This window comes from Notechis scutatus, chromosome 2 (assembly GCF_049901735.1).
Source record: "Notechis scutatus isolate UNSWTSFEM ecotype Mainland chromosome 2, rNotScu1.2, whole genome shotgun sequence".
NCBI classification, from domain to species: Eukaryota; Metazoa; Chordata; class Lepidosauria; order Squamata; family Elapidae; genus Notechis; species Notechis scutatus.
In genome coordinates this window covers 207,213,082-207,230,117 of record NC_142010.1, presented here as the reverse complement: position 1 = coordinate 207,230,117, position 17,036 = coordinate 207,213,082, and the positions used below count along the sequence as shown (strand labels likewise).

General features: G+C 35.6%; 1 protein-coding gene across 8 annotated transcripts in view; it reads right to left on the bottom strand.

Annotated features, from left to right (window-relative positions):
* ERCC6L2 (ERCC excision repair 6 like 2) overlaps positions 1 to 17,036 on the bottom strand; it is a 61,527-nt gene that overhangs the window by 31,310 nt on the left and 13,181 nt on the right. For all 8 annotated transcript variants that reach the window (XM_087957922.1, XM_087957921.1, XM_087957927.1 and 5 more), the window contains 3 exons: positions 13,868 to 14,008; positions 10,473 to 10,586; positions 7,282 to 7,401 (listed from right to left, as the gene is read on the bottom strand). In XM_087957922.1, coding sequence (XP_087814048.1) covers positions 7,282 to 7,401; positions 10,473 to 10,586; positions 13,868 to 14,008 — 375 coding nt within the window. The remainder of the gene's footprint in view (positions 1 to 7,281; positions 7,402 to 10,472; positions 10,587 to 13,867; positions 14,009 to 17,036) is intronic.

Genomic DNA, 17,036 nt, shown 5'->3' with positions numbered 1-17,036 from the left:
TCGCGGCCGTTTGTGAAGCATGCTTGCAGCCCTGTTTGCGTTACACATGTGCTCGTGGCCCCATTGGCCTGTGCTCATGCACTCATAAAGGCGCCTGCCTCTCCCCCCTCTGGGCCGCCAATCCAGAAAGGTTGGGGAACTCTGGTTTAAGTATGCAACTAATATTACTCTATACCTTAGGTTTTCCTTGGTAGCTTGAATCAGTTTGGTAGTGTGTCCCCATTATACACTTGCTCACAGAGCAAATGAAATGGAAGGGTAGAGTCCAAGTGATGATTTGTCCTGCAAGATTCACTTTCAGGAGGACTGAGACCTGCCTTCAGCATTAGTGAAGCTAGGCCTATAGGGGAAAACACTGTCTTGGCCAAAAAAATTAATTCAACATCCATACTCATACTTCACTTTCATTTAATTATATTTGTCTTCCGTCCCGACAAATAAAGAACAATTTAAGAACCGTTATCGATGTCCTAGAATATTATGAAGCCCACCCGGAGAAACAATCCGCACTCATGTTTTTAGATGCTGAGAAAGCATTTGATAACTTAAATTGGCACTTTTTAATTCAAAAAATTTACAATATGAGTCTTGGTACCAAATTTGAAAACATTATAACAACTATTTACAACACACAACAGGCTAATATACTAATCAATGGCGAACAAACAGATCCAATAAATATAGAAAAAGGTGTCAGACAGGGCTGCCCTCTCTCACCTCTTCTTTTCATTTTTGCCCTAGAATCACTCTTAACACGGGTTAGACAAAACTCTGAAATTAGAGGAGTGAGGGTCAAATCAGAAGAATATAAACTACAAGCGTTTGCTGACGATATGGTTTTCTTTTTGAGGAACCCATGGAAAAAGGTTATAATCTAATAAAAGAATTAGAACAATTTGGCACAGTGGCAGGATTAAAAATTAATAGAAAAAGACGAAATTAATGACCAAAAATTTAACAGAAAACCAGAAGGAAGAATTAGAAACAATGATGGGGATACAGGTAACAAAAAGGGTCAAATATTTAGGAATATGGTTAACACCACAAGGTAAATCACTCAAAGAGAACAATTATGATAAACTACTTCAACAAACAAAGAAAGATTTAGAATCCTGGAATAAGTTGCAGCTTTCCTTATTGGGCAGGATTGCCTCGATTAAAATGAATATATTACCAAAATTTCTTTATTTATTCCAGACAATCCCAATTAAGTTGTCAAAAATTTTTTTGAAGAATTAAATAAGATCACACTTAAATTTATTTGGCAGGGGAAAAACCCAGGATCAATGTAAAGGCCTTACAAGATGCGAAAAGTAGAGGGGTCTAGCCCTTCCAAATTGGGAATTATATTATTCGGCAGCTATCTTATTATGGATAAAAGACTGGGTGAACTTACTTAACAAAAGAATTTTAGCATTAGAAGGGCATGACCTCCAGAGAGGGTGGCATGCCTTCTTATGGGAAGTGGGGAAACCCAAGCAGTCTTACTTTCATAGACACCTCATTAGGGACTCATTATTAATTAATTGGAAAAAAATATGCAAAAACACTATCTAAAAATTCCGATCTGGCTATCAACAATGGAGGCAATGGTACATCCCAATAATTTGGACATAACAAAAATGATTAAATATAAAGATTTATTAGATCCGCAAGGGAAATTAAAAACTCGACAAGAACTACAGGAACAGGGATTTAAAATTGATCAGTGGTTATATATACAAATCCATAGCAGATACAAACAAGATATAAAAGACTTTGGAATTTATAACAAACTGCAGTATTTAGATAAAATTTTTCTAGGATCAAACAAAAAGAACATATCCAAATTCTATAAATACTTACTGGAAGTAGAATTAGAACAAGAGATAGTCAAAGGGAACATGATAGCCTGGAGCAGGAATGTCGGAAGAAGTATTACATTATCAGAATGGGAAAAGATTTGGAACAGAAATATTAAGATTACAAAATCGGCAGCATATAAAGAAAATACATACAAAATGTTTTATAGATGGCACTTGCCCCCTTCGAGGTTGGCGAAAATGAACCCAAACACGAGTCCAAAATGCTGGAAATGTAAAAGCATAGAAGGAACCTACTTTCATATGTGGTGGTCTTGCAAAGAAACCCAGAAATATTGGCAAAAATCAGAAAATGGTTGGAGGAGATAACCAAAGAACAAATCGAATACAAACCAGAGTTCTTCCTACTAGGGATCTCTGATAAACATTTACCCAAAAAGATGAAATATGTAACAATTCATATCCTAACTGCAGCCAGATTAGCGTTTGCCCAGTGTTGGAAATCACCCTATGCACCTACAGAACAAATGGTCATCCAGAAAATATGTGATTGTGCAGAAATGGATAAATTAACTATAGCACTTAAAAACAAAGAGGCTTCAACATTTTACGATAATTGGAACTCTTGGTATAATTGGTTAGTCCAGAGATAAACTGCTTAATGGACAATGGGTAATTTAAGCATAGATTTCGATAAGATGTGTATTCAAATTAAGGTAGGAGAATTGGATCTTGCAGACTGTCAAAAAGGATATTGTCTGTTTTTTAAACGCATCTTTTTTTTTTTTTTTTCTCTTTCTCTTCCTTTGTTTCTTTCTTTCTTTTACATCTCCTCTTCTCTTTTCTTTCCAGTTTGTAAGACCGAGTGTTCTTTTTTTTTTTTTTCCTTTTGTGTATGTAATGTCGATATGTTTTTAATTGTAAATTTAATAAAATTTATTTAAAAAAAAAAATAATTATAAACCAGCAGTTAAGAGATACAGTGAGATATCTGTTTTATGGAATTTGGACAAATGCCAGTGAAGGAGTGGGATTAAGTTGCAAAATGGTTAGATAAAGAAGTTTCATCGTGACTTTTCTTCAGATAGTGTAAGGGTTGCAGGTCTCAAGAAGCTATATTTTGATTAAAATAAATTTTAAGCAGTAATATTTCTCAGTGTTTGGGATCATTGCTGCTGTGGGCTTCCTAGAGCCAGAAGCATAAAAGATCACACTTAAAAGCATGAGATTTACTAAACTTTGCTCCCTTTGTATGTCACAAGTATATGTCAGAGGTGTGCCTTTGATCTCCTGGCAAAGGCCATAAACTTGGTTTTATGAAAGCTTATTTCCAGATGATCCTCTCTTCAATATTAAGCAAAACTACCACCCCCCTCCCTATGTTCTTTTGAGTCTACAGGGGACCTAGAAAGAATCATCATTCCATCCATCCATGTTCTTTGATTGGGCGGAAGATGATACAGAGGGAGGGGAATAGGAGACCCAGCACAGCATTTATGAGAAATTTAACAGAAGCTCTGCTCAACCTTTAGGTTGTAATAGTGCTTGATTAATGACTTTGGAGTTTGCATCTGACTTTTAGGGACATACCATTATGGAGATATGAATAAAAGACAGTAAGCACACATCAATCACAGAAGCTTCCAGTTTCTCCCACAAATTGGCTCAAGAAAGAGAGTGAAATGTAGACTTGAGAGCTATAAAGGCTGCCTACAGAGAAAGGACTCTGAAAAGAGTGTTTTTCAATTAAATGCTGGAGCACTAGGCAGTAGTCAAAGATACATACATCAACACTTTTGGAACCAGCCTTTTCGTCCATTAGGTTTTTCTTGTTCCTGTGCCTTAGATTCCAATACAGATGACTGGTGCAGAGTTTACTGGCTGTATTAAGCAAATTAACAGGTCTAGAGTTTGCTAGACATTATCTTCCTTTTTAAAAGGAGCTGCTCGCCTCTTTTTTTAAGTGACAATCATACTTATTGAGAAGATCAAAATGGAAACCAACTACACTGAGTTATCTTTAGTTAGATCAGGAGGGATTGAATCATCACCAGAAACCTTCCCATATACTATATCTTACAAATTTTCAGAGCTGGAACTAACAATAGCTAACTAACAAATGGATCAACAGTCTATTCAGCCTCTCATGAACTTCAGAAATAAGAATCAATTGTTGGGAAAGCCCCCAATTAAAATCCTAAGGAGGGGTTTTATTTGTAAGAGTCAAATGAGGGTATTTGATCTGGACAGATCAGAGATAATGACTGGGGTGATTTATGATAGATAAGAAACCTAATAAGAAAACTGCAATAACAGATTGTTAACAGAGGGCCTTGAACATTAACTTTGCAGTTGTTTAACCTGTTAACCATTTATTTTGATGGATAGATGGTAGCTAAATTGATATAGATATACAGATGATCTAGATATATAGATATATATGACAGATCAATTGGATTGCAAATATGGTTAGAAATTTATAAATTTTGGGTCTGTTTTACAAGGGAGAAGCTATTATATTGTTGCAATATTGTTGCAAACAGTGTTCAACTAGGGGGAATAATATGTGCTTTTTGTTCTTTGTCCTTTTAATTAATTTTTTCTTAATATTCTTGTCTAGTTTTGTTTTGTCTTTGTTATTTTTTTCCCTTTGTATTTTAATGTTTTGAATTTTAATTTTTGAATAAAATAAAAAATTAAATAAAAAAAACCCAATTCATCCTTTTTTAACCAAGGAGGAAAAAGAGAACCAACTAAATTTAAGATATGTTATGATTTCTGAGCATCCAATGAAGTGAATGTCTGCTCAAAAATGGGATGTTCCTTCTTCACCTTGCTCCTCACATTCCTACGGTCTTTATGGATTCTCTGACCTACATTTTGAGAGCAGGGAGAAAAACCTTATCCTGTTCAATGTGTAGAAGAGCCTGTTGTTCATGACACTACATCATAGGATTCCAAATATTACAAACTATAAGCTAATGCTAATTGATATGACAGCACTATGTCTATGTTTTATTATAAAATAATCCTCTCCATGCTAATAAAGGGCTTTGTTTAATACTAAATAAAAGAAAATGCATGGAACAAAAATAGCACCACCCAATAATAATGTAAAAGACACAAACCACAGGTATATAACATTGTGATTTGTTCATTGTTTTATTTGTTTGTCTACAGCAGGGCTGTCCAACCTTGGCAACTTTAAGACTTGTGGACTTCAACTCCCAGAGTTCCTCAGCCAGCTTCTGGCTGAGGAACTCTGGGAGTTGAAGTCCACAAGTCTTAAAGTTGCCAAGGTTGGACAGCCCTGGTCTACAGGTAATAATTACATTTAACTAATTTACTAAGACTGCAATCCTAAGGAGCCTGGATTGTATTGGTTACCATTCTGAGAGTGAGAAAAATGTTCAAATATCAGAAGATGAAATCTCCCCCTTTCCTCCACCTCCACAAAATCATTATTTTCTATCTGAAGACCTCAAATAGAGTTGGAAAAAAAGTACATTGCTGGAATATCTGCAGATCTGCTAAATCCAACACTCCCTCACCCCAGACACCTGTCTTCTCTAATGATCAAATGTTTTGTTCCAGAAAACAGGTTATAAACAGCACAGTGAAAGAACAGCACTGGTGTTCAGAAAATATTTTGAACGTTGAGATGAACTGCATCCCAGGGTACTGAAGAAACTTCTTGAAAGTCTGCCTTTCTGAATTATTTTTAATAGATACCAGAGATAGTCAGTCTATTATTTCACATAGAAAATATTTTCCACCACAAAGAAGGAGCATGGCAGATTACTGAAATAATTTAGAAATTGTATTATAGTAATTCCTAAAAACAAACTTGGCGCTATCCTAGATATCTATTTCAGTTCAATTTTTCAAGTTACTGATTTGTTCAAGTATGTTAACTCTACATTGATGGCAGAAAGATTACTTTATGCACATAAACAGAAGGACACTTTAATCCCCACAATGGATGAATGGTTGCAAAAACTGATGGAGTTAGCAGAGATGGTTAAATTGACTGCTTTGATAAAAGAAAAAACACAATTACTTTTTTTCCTACTTGGAAACCACTTCTGGACTTGTGCTTGAGGTGGGGAAAAAAATGAAACTTTTATTTTGGGTTTTGCTGATTAGATAGATTGTTGTTATAGAAATTGCTAGATTATACTATTATGTAAAAGTAAAACATTGAGGTTTGATGTTACTATCTTATTCTACTGCACCAAAGGGAGTTGGGAGTCAAAGCCTTTTCTTTCTTTTTCCCTTCTTTCCTGCACTTTTCTCTTCCCTTTCCCCTCCCCTATTTTTCCTGTTATTTGCTTTCATGTTTTTGTATTTTATATTATAAACTAATAAAAAGGATTAACTTCAGATAAATTAACTCTACAGAAGTCAGCAATAAATTCTTGAGCTTCTTGGATTCAAATTTAATTTTAAAAGCTGTCATAACCTTCTTTCAGATAAAGCTTTGTAGACTTATTCAAAAATAAAGTAAATCTCCTAAGGGCAACTGTGTCTGATTAAAGCTTTCATTTTATTAGTGTATTGCTAGCTTCATATTTCAAAATATCCTTGTAATAGTGCATTTATTTAAAAAAAAACACAGAATACTTACTTATACCAAACTTAGGTGGAAATAGGAACATCTTTTCTGAACAACCATTATGTGCAAGGTGAAAGCAAACCAATAAATAATTTGCATTTTTGTTGTTCAAATGCCTGGCTGTTAATAGCTAGAAAATTGCTTCACTCATTTCACTACTACTCATTTGCTGGTGCTGCTTTTACATCACTGTGCAAATATACTACAAGATCACTAACAACCATTCAAAGTTATAGTGGACCACCTCATAACTTCTTACAAATCATTTTTGAAGTTACAATGGCTGTACATACACACAGTCACGTGATCATATTTTTGGGTAATTTCTACAATCATTTACAGCATCCTGTGGTCACTGCATGCATTGTGATTCATAACTCTTTTTGCAGGTTTCCGGTCTTTACTTCCAGGTTCTGGCAAAAAATGCCAATTGGGAAAAATGAATTTGTTTAATGACCATGAGTTTGCTTAATGACCACCAAACAAATTATCAAAACATTGGGACCAGTCTTGACTTATGGTTGCAATGACTTACAACCACAATTCTGGGTTCAATTATGTTCATAAGTCAAGGACTACCTGTATTGCAAATTCTAGAAGACAGAAACCATGGGGAATTTTTACATATTCTGGTTCTTTTCCTTCCAGGCACACAAAAAGAAAGAGATTTTATATTTGCATTGCCTGATTCCAAACTGCAGAAATCTCAACTAAATTCCCCAGAAAAGTAAATTGTCAATGATGATAGTTTTATAATAATTATAATTATATAATCATTATGTTTTTTCACAAGGTGTTCTGAATGCTAAAAAACCAAATGTACTAGAAAACAGGTATACTCCATCTTTCCCCTCATTTACTTACTTTCATTTTCCCACTATATTTTGGATCAGAAAGAGTTTCAAAAGCAGCATTTTTGCTAAGGTCCACAAAATCAGGAAACTTGGAAAAAACATGGCTGCAGATCCTTGTGATGTAGGCCTCCTAAAATAAAATACAAATCAAGCAAAAATAATGCTACAATTATTAATAGCTCAATTAAAAGAAATGGAAGAATACACTTAGTGCAAGGAGAAATTGAAAACATTTGAAAACTCTACATAGTGTACATTTGATGTGTGTATTCTCTCTCTATGAGTTCATAAAACAATATATGGAGCAATTCCTTTTTATTCTCATAACTATTGTGTAATGGCAGTTTGGACTGGGAGTTTGTGACTTGGCAAAACTATTCTTATATTTTTATGGCTGTATAGGCATTTACAATCAGGGTTCTTCTCAATCCATATCCCAGTTCTTTTTTTTACTATATTAGGATTCCTAAAAACCCACATTTTGCAGGTTCTATCATAGCCTAGAGCCGTGGTGGCAAACCTATGGCACGTGTGCCACAGGTGGCACACAGAGCCTTCTCTGTGGGCAGGTGCGCCATTGCCCCAGCTCAGCTCCACTGCGCATGTGCGTGTGCTTCCTGCCAGCCAGCTGGCCTTCTGGTCTCTGCTACACATGTGCAGAAGGGTGCGTGCATGCGAGGGGGGAGCACATGCATGTGAGAGGGGTATGCCTTGCATTTTGAGTATGTGCGTGGCCCAAAAGGTTCGCTATCACTAGCCTAGAGCATTCCATTAATGAGTGGAACTGAGAAGTCCATCAATCAACATGTCTCTTATGAGAATTCTTCACCACTCTATAGAAGACAAATGTTAGGACCATAAGCTGTTTTTGTATTAAAGACACACGGCAGACTCATTCCATCTGACTCTATGTAAGAATCAACCATTCCCATTTTTTCCATTAAAACAGAACCACAGGTATTAAGTAGTGTGGTATATATGAAAGTATACTGCTTTCATTCAAGGAGTGCACTTTGCTTTTATTTCTATGTCAGATGAGTGCAAAATGAATTATATTGCTTATGAAATACAAGACTTGTTTGTATCATAAACATTTCGTGTGACTGTGTGAGTGAGTGAGTGAGTGAGTGAGTGAGTGAGGAGGAGGGGAGGGAGGGAGGGAGGGAGGGAGGAAGGAAGGAGGAAAGGAAGGGTGAGGAATTGATAGATAAGACTACAAATAGCAGGAATTTCATGAAGATATTCTGGCAAAAAAAGGGTGCTGGAATGTGCCTACGCCCTGTCCTATTGTTTCTCTATTCTTTTATTTTCTTATATGTACCCATCTCATGTATTCACAACTATGTATACACTTATACTTATTATCTTGTAAACAATTGACAAATCAAATAAAATAAATAAATAAAATAAATATGATATACTGGTAGAATGTAACCAAGATAGATATATGAGATTTTTCAGCTATGGGGAGAAATAGGCTAAAGAAATGGACCAGATCTGAGGTCACTTTCAGCCATGGAATTCATCCTTATTTATCCTTTTCTCACCCCAGCTCCCCCATTTTTTTTTCTTTTTAGCTTATTTAAAGTAAAAGGAATAGCATTTTGCTACTGTTACACAAATGAAAATGGTCAAACTTCTGCAAGTACAATCTATCTTCTATAGCAAGTGTCAAACTCAAGCCCCATGGGCCGGATACTGTTTCCAGGGTAGCCAGATGCTTAGATCTGGCCACCCTGGAACAGCAAAGGACCGGCCCATGGTGCCTCTGCGCGCGGCCCTCCTAAGATCCATTTTTGCTGGGAGAGAGTTGCAGGAGATCATCGCAGCTGAAAATGGAGCTCGGGAGCCCGTTTTCACCACAGGCGCCCCCGAATGATGCCCGCCCCACCACAACCACATGCACCACCCCCACCCCTGAGATCAAACACAATTCTGATGCAGCCTCAATGAACTCAAGTTTGACACCCCTGTTCTATAGAATCTGCCCGGTAAAGGTTTCCCTGTTCAGGTGTGTTTAACTCTAGGATGTGGTGTTAACCTCCATATCTTGGCCATGAGAGCCATCATTGTTCAAAAACATTTTCCCTGGTCATGTGGCCAGCATGGCTATATGCCAAAGGCATTCGGGACACTGTTACCTTCCCACCGAAGTGGTATCTATTAATTTACTCTCATTTGCATGTTTTTGAACTGCTAGATGGGGCAAGAGCTGGGACAAGGAACAGGAGCCATGATTTTTCCCTCTTATTCCAGACTGAAAGCTACAACAATCAGGTTCTGGCTATAATTTCATTTTTCCCACCTCTTACAAAGGAAGAGGAAAAAATAGGGACTAGCAACTGAATCTTCTGCTGATTTTTCTAAGCAAGGACATCTGACTGCTACTGCACCATACTTATATTTTGAGACAGAAAAAAGGGAAATTAGAAAGCAGCAGCCCTCCATAACCCCTTTGGACATTCGGTAGCCATCCTTTTTTCTCTTTCTACTGAAAGGCAAAAGAAAGAAAGAAAGAAATAGAGCAGGCTTTTAGCTGCACTACTGATACTAGTTAGAGAAAGCTGCTCTTAGAAAGATTGTTTTGAAATAAATGAATGTAAAACACACAGCAGGTATCAAGGAGATTGCTAGGTTACAGGGAGTGGAATGAGGCCACCACATTGCCTCTTTACTAATGGGGCAATTCTTACTATTTTCCTTACAATGTTGCGTTCTGTCCCTGTTGCCACAAAAAAGTAAAGGTGGAAAACAACAGATCTGGAAACAGCAATATAGGCAACTCAGTCGTTAAGCAAAGCAGTGATTAACTGAAATGCGTATGATCTTAATTCAGCTATCCTCTGTTTTACAGATCCATGAAGGTCATAAATGTGTGGATTGATTGTAAAGTTACTTTTTCACCACTGTCAAAAGTGCAAACATCCCTTGCCCATCTAGCAGTTCAGAAACATGCAAATGCGAGTAAATTAATAGGTGCAAACGAGGAATACCTGCACTCAAGCTGAATAACGATGGGACACACTATAATCATGTTTTTATTACTAGACTTAAACAGTAAATCTATTACAAACTTGGAAGTATATTTCTTGAAAACCAATATAGTTTCAACATAATTTTAACAGAATGAATGAGACATAAAATGAAGAATGGAATTTACCAGTCAATTGCTGCTTCAAATCAAATATTGAGAAAACTAACCTGCTGTTTGCTAGTGTTCTCCGTTTGTAACAGGGCAGCATGATTTGCTATCTTACGAAGGACTGTCAAATAACTGAAATATAACGCATTCATTGTTTCACCATGAGCATTTGTCTGTAGAAATATAAACAGTTTAAAAGCTCAGAGAACTATAGTACTTAAATAAGGCAGGAAATATTTATTCCACAAAATCCAGTGTTTAGATTTCTTTTGTCAGGGTTGGGGAGAAAACCTGAATTCTGCAATATTAGAAATGTATTTTGTACTTTACTGAATGGAAAAACACACAATATTTCACCTCTAAAGTTCACATCAGAGTGTCAAAGTAAAATATATTGTTATGATTTAAAACTGATCTAAAAAAGGCAAAAAATGTCAATTCCTTTTTCATTTTATGAACAGCAAACATCCCAAGAGTCTTTTAAACATAAAAATACAATATGTTTTGAAACTATCATCTGAAAAACACTCAATTCTAACCTTCTATATTCATTCAAGGTCTCTCCTATGTGTAAAACGAACTAACTTGACTATGGATCTGTACTGTCAGCCTTTCGTGGTAGCCCAAACACACCTCAAACAATGAATAATAATATCACCCTTATTTGAAGGTTACAGTAACAGAATCTTGCATGTCTGAAAGCACTTTTCCCCTCCCCTGCCTTCACTTTCCAGAAAACTAGAGAGGGCCCCTTCTCCTTTCTTCACCTTCATCCCTCCTTTAGACTCAGATTTCTCTCATCGGAGCATTGTCTGAGCTGCAATTCTTCCTATTTGCCAAGGTTATTTTCACAGCCCATTACATATACTTCCCTCCCCCAACAAACATTTGCCTATATATTTAAGTGAAATAATTGCCATCCTAACCAGGCTGGAGTGGAGAATAATGAATTAAACCTGCTAAAGCCAGCTCTCTACACAAATATTAGAATAGAATGGAAAAAACATAACAAAGAGCTAAGCTGGTATAATAGATTAAAATACTTCAGAATGTAGGTTGTACATTGTTCAAGATACTTTATGTTGACTAATACAATAAATAAAATATATACACTCCTACATAAAAAGAAGCATAACACATCCAAAAGTGACTACGGTTTTAATTTATCTCTATCATGCTAGATTTTTTTTTTTACTTGTAGGAAGTTTTGTATATGGTTGATGAATCAAAATAGCAATCCCAACATGCTTCTGGACCAGGTAAGAACCCTTTGCTGTCAATTCAACTAAGGGAGATCAGACCATAGTTCAGAGCACAGGTAAAGCTACACAGAAGAATCAGAAATGTTCTAATAAATCAGAAACGATTTCTGTTAACATAGCTTGAAAGCCATGGACCAGGATGAGTTTTTGATTGAGTGATGCATTTCATTAGTCCATTTGTTAAACATCTTTTGGCTGCTTAATGTTTATTCAGATGTGCCACTATTATTCAAAGAGACATAATCTGTAGACACCACTTTCTTATCTCTGGCATTTTGTGTCAGTTCTTCTATATACTTTGCAGAGTTCCATATGTTATTAGGCGTGTAAATCCTATCGGCAGCAACAGCTGTCACAGTCCCTGGGGCCCCAATTATTACAATATCCATCCATTCTCCCTGATGTCAGTTATCTACTAAACTATGATGGTTCCCCCTTCCTGAATAAGTGAAGTGAAAAAGGAGCATGCAGTTTTATTAATGCACAAAAAAGGATAGTCTACAGAATAGTTTATATTACTTTTTTTTCACTGCTGAAATGTGAATATGATTTTCATGGCTAGAACAAATAACTTAAACTGATAGTGTGTGTGTGTGTGTGTGTGTGTGTGTGTGTGTGTGTGTGTACAGGGATACATTTAAATCAGTGTTAACGTTTGGCAACTGCCTAGATTAAGTCCCTGAAGTTTTCTTGCAACATTTTCAGCAGTTTGCCATGACCTCCTTCTTATAGTGTATGACTGGGCCAAGGACACTCAGCTAGCTTTGTGCCTTAGGCAGGTCTAAGAACTCTTGTGGCTTCCTGGTTTTTAGCCCAATACCTTTAACTATACCAAACTGGTTTTCATAACAGCCAATACAGATGCTTAAATCCAACAAATTGACAAAAATTATCTAAAATAACCTTTTAGCTCCTTTTTCATTCCATGTTAGTGATGGTTGGGCCAAGTCCCCTGAACTTCTAGACCCTGGAAAAATATTGCCTCCCCCTCTTCTCCATAGGCTATGTTTGAAGTGTATTTTGCCTCATCTTTCACAATTGTTAGCTTTGTTTACTTTGTATAAAGTTAGGATATAAACTTAAAAACACCTGGGAATTTATTCCATACCAATGCTTAAAGTTCAAAGTATTCTTCTTCAAGTATCTGAAACATATTTAAACTGAAACAATTCCCCCCCCCCAAAAAAAAAATAACCTCATCCAATAGTTTTCCAGTAGACCAGCAATGATATCAACAACTGTCTCAAATAAGAATTTATCCTAGCTATGCCTGGCTGATTTTTAGGTGATGATTCACTGACCATTTATGTTGTGGTAGTTCCAGTGAGGTAAACATGACAAAAATTAAGTTTATTCATTTTATGGATCACACGAGATAAGCAATAATAAAACAGCTTCTATTATGTCTTAGTAATATAGCTTGTAAAGGTATGCCACAAAGCCTTTCCTTGATTATTTTTTCTTTTGAGACAACATTTTCAAATACATCTGCTTAACCTGAAGTAAATCAATAGCAATCGAGACCATTTTAAAATAGAGGAATGATTAGATACACATTTAGCATCCCATTAAAAAAACATCTATTTATATCGAAAGATGAATTAGTGCCCACCCAATAGTTATTTTTATTTTTTCCGTTCAATTGTGTCCAATTCTCAGATACTACTTGGACAAATTCCTGCACTTTTCTTGGCAAGGTTTTTCAGAAGTGGTTTGGCATTGTCTTCTTCCTAGGGCTTCAAGAAAGTGACTGGCCCAAGGTCACTTTGGGCCTAAAGCAGGACCAGAACTCGTGGTCTCCCAGTTTCTAGCCTGACACCTTAACCAGTACACCAGACTGGCTCTCATAGAAACGTTTTAGTATTGTTGTAATACCATAGTAATAGTGATTGAACTTCTTTTTTGGTAATTCAAATCAGTGCTATTTTATTTATTTTTTATTAAAATTAGAAGCATTATACAGACCTGGGAATTGCTCCCCCCAGTCCCATTAGCTTGTTTATCTCCCATTAGCTTGTTTATCTCCCATTAGCTTGTTTATCTACAGTACAGAATGTCATTATCCATCTACTCAATGGCCCCATTAAGATTTATGAGGAGAAAAAACAGGCGCTGGATATGGAGTAGGTCAAAGGAGTATTGTAGATGGTCACTGTATTTCAAACAAACTTAAGTTTAAAAATAATGCTTACTTTGTAGCAACAATTCTTCCTTTTATGGCCACTATTACAGCTACATGCTTCACGTGCCCGCAGAACTAACTGCACATCTTCTGTCTCCAATACAGTCTTATAAACCATTCTCTGGAACTCTGTCAAATAACAATATACCATCTGGCGAGATAAAATGCAAAATAGGGAGAATAAAACAACACAAATAATACATCACGAACTAAAATATGTACCCTAAAATATGTATCAAGCTTGCAAACTGAAGAGGTGGGCTTTTTCAAAGATTATGATCATCTAGCACTTTATATTCAAATGATACAATCTGCTAAGAATGTGAAAGATAAACTGTTGTGATCCCTCTCAATCCCGAAGACAATAGATCTTAAATTGCTTAAAAGATCCATTTGCCATTTCCTGGCACTATTGTAGAGACTAATGCAGGCATCAGGAATAAAAGAAAACAGCCAATTTTTAAGACTGACATTCTGAATGGCTGATATAAGAAGGAGAGATTCTTGGACAGTGGTATGACATACTTAATCCTTCCTCTTTAAGACCATGGGTGGCATCTCCATGACATCTTTTGGTCTCAACCAGCAGGATACAGATATTCTAAGACCCCTCCTGCATTTAGGCCACCCACAAAGCAGCAGCACCATGCTGTGCTATAATAATCAAATGCTATCTTGAACATATACTCACATTATCAAGAGAATGGGATAAAATAAAAGCTTCTAGATTAAAGGCAACAGAGTGACATTGCTGTTAATCTTCTCTTTAGAAAACATAGTTTAGACTACATTATTACAAGCTTTAGCTGAAAGGCAGGTATAAACAAGGAAGAAAGAGCAGTAGACAAATGTGTATCTTTATTAAATGTGTGATTGGGTGTTCTCTAAAATGTATTTCTACATTTATCAAAACATTCCAGGCAGGATAACTGAAAACTCGTACATCTTTCAAAAAGGGAACAAAGCCACACAGTTTTGGATCTATCAATTCTTAGTAAACTTTTATACTATAAAAAAGAGGCACAAAAAGTATGAAACTTCAATTAATTCACAGATTTTGAACAAATACTGAACATATTATACATGTGTACATCTATGCATCTTCCATCAACCTATGCATATTGGATAGAAAATGAATGTCTCTGCATGAAAATTATTCATAAGAATATTGTTATGTTCCAGAAATATTTAGTGGAAATGAGAAGAAAATCAAAGGGTTTATTTCAAACTCTTATTTTTAAAGTTATGCTTTTGGTTCTAAAAATCTGCTTGCATAAATCATATTTGGAATCTTCTTGAAAGGTGAAAGCCTTGAGTCTTTTCCTTTAATTCCACCTAATAATACATGAATAACTAATAATACATGAATAACACAAAGTGCAAAATCAAAACAGATAGTTCATTTAAAGTGCTCATGACTCTGAACCATCCACCACTGTACAAATTTAACAACCAAATTCCATCTTGATGCACTCTGAGTAGGTCTCACTCACTGGAAAAGAAGAATTTTAGATGATCTGAGCAATAAAAGACCTGAGCATTATCCTATAGCTTATTTCATATGTTATGTCATTAAATAAATTGCATACCTGAACAAATAGGAATATGATTGTTTTGTAGAGATACTAAGATAACTGTAGACCAAAGAAAATGTTAGAAGAGCAATACTAAACTAGTTTGACCAACCAGACAAAAAAGTCTCCAGTATGACATAAATAGTCAAATAAATTGGATAAATAAATTTCTTATTTTGGCTAGTCAGGTTTTTTTTTATTTTACCCCCCAAAAAGCAAAAGTTAATTTAATTAATTTAATTTATTAGATTTGTTATAATTGCCCATTTAAAATAATTACAAAACTTTATTGCAAGAAATAACAGAAACAATTAATCACAATTTAAAAAGCATAGCTTGACTTAGTGGCCTTGCCCTGGGGGGGGGGGGCACAGAGACCCTTAAATATTATAAGTTGAACCTGCTGACCATGGAGAGTGAATTCCTACACAGTGATGTGAGAGCATGAAGATCAATTATAGAAAGTTTTTGAGTATTGTACAGAAAGTTGATGCAATAGGTTACTGAATCTTAAAAAAAAATGAATAATTTTTTCACCTGTTACTAGACCCACATGAAGTGTAAGATTCAGGGGAGGGGGGAATATGCAAACATTCCAAAAATCCATTAAGAGAGCAAATATTTTTTTCCTAAAGAAGTATATAAAGATGAAACTTCAGGAAAACTGAGAGGCTAGAATTTTCTAAAAAGCTCAGACAATCAAGAATGCATTCCATAGGAAAGGATTTTGAGCTCCTCAATCAACTGCTATTTCAAGACATGAACTTCCATGAAAAAGACAGACAAGTTGATTTTAATGAGCAGTGGGAATGGAAGATTCATGTTTCAAGATGTAAAAGAACCAAACTAAGTCCAAATCCCCACTTGTTTCAAAGAAGACATCAAGAGGAGAACAATGCCCTCTGAATTTTCAGAGACAACAACTGCAACAATCACTTGGGTAATTTTCAGAATGGGTTCAGCACTTCCATTCATTATTTTCAATACTATAGAAATCTAATATAACAAAAAAATAGTGCGCACATTTCTGAAAGCCCATGATAACTACTACAGGGCAAAGGTAGGTGCTAATAATTCATCCAGATTCTGCAAAACAAAGTATTTGGAATTCTGCTTTTATAATATACCATTTAATGATATCACTGCGACATACACCAAATCCTTGCAAGGCACTTATGGAAAAAAAATGTTTGATAAGACATTTGTATCAAACAGATAGCAGCAGCTAGCTAACTATGGGTGATTTTATAAAAGCTAAAGCAGAGTTTGATGTGATTCAATGGAAAAACATTGGAAAATCCCTGCACTGCGGACTATATAAGAAGTTGATAAAACATCTTTTCCATAAAAAACAGTTAATGATTAGCAAGTTTTATCCAGATTTTTTTTTTAAATGGCAGGAAAGTTACAGCCCTGTATCTCCACAATATCATATAGCAATATGCCATGTATGCCATAAACAATTCTGTTCCCTTTCTCTACTCAATTCTATTCTACTCAAAGTTTTATCTTCACAGAGATAGTATCCATCATTCAGGTATTCAAAAATCTCTGTCTTCCAAGTCAATGAATATTACTGGTAACATCACAAAAAAAATAATGAGT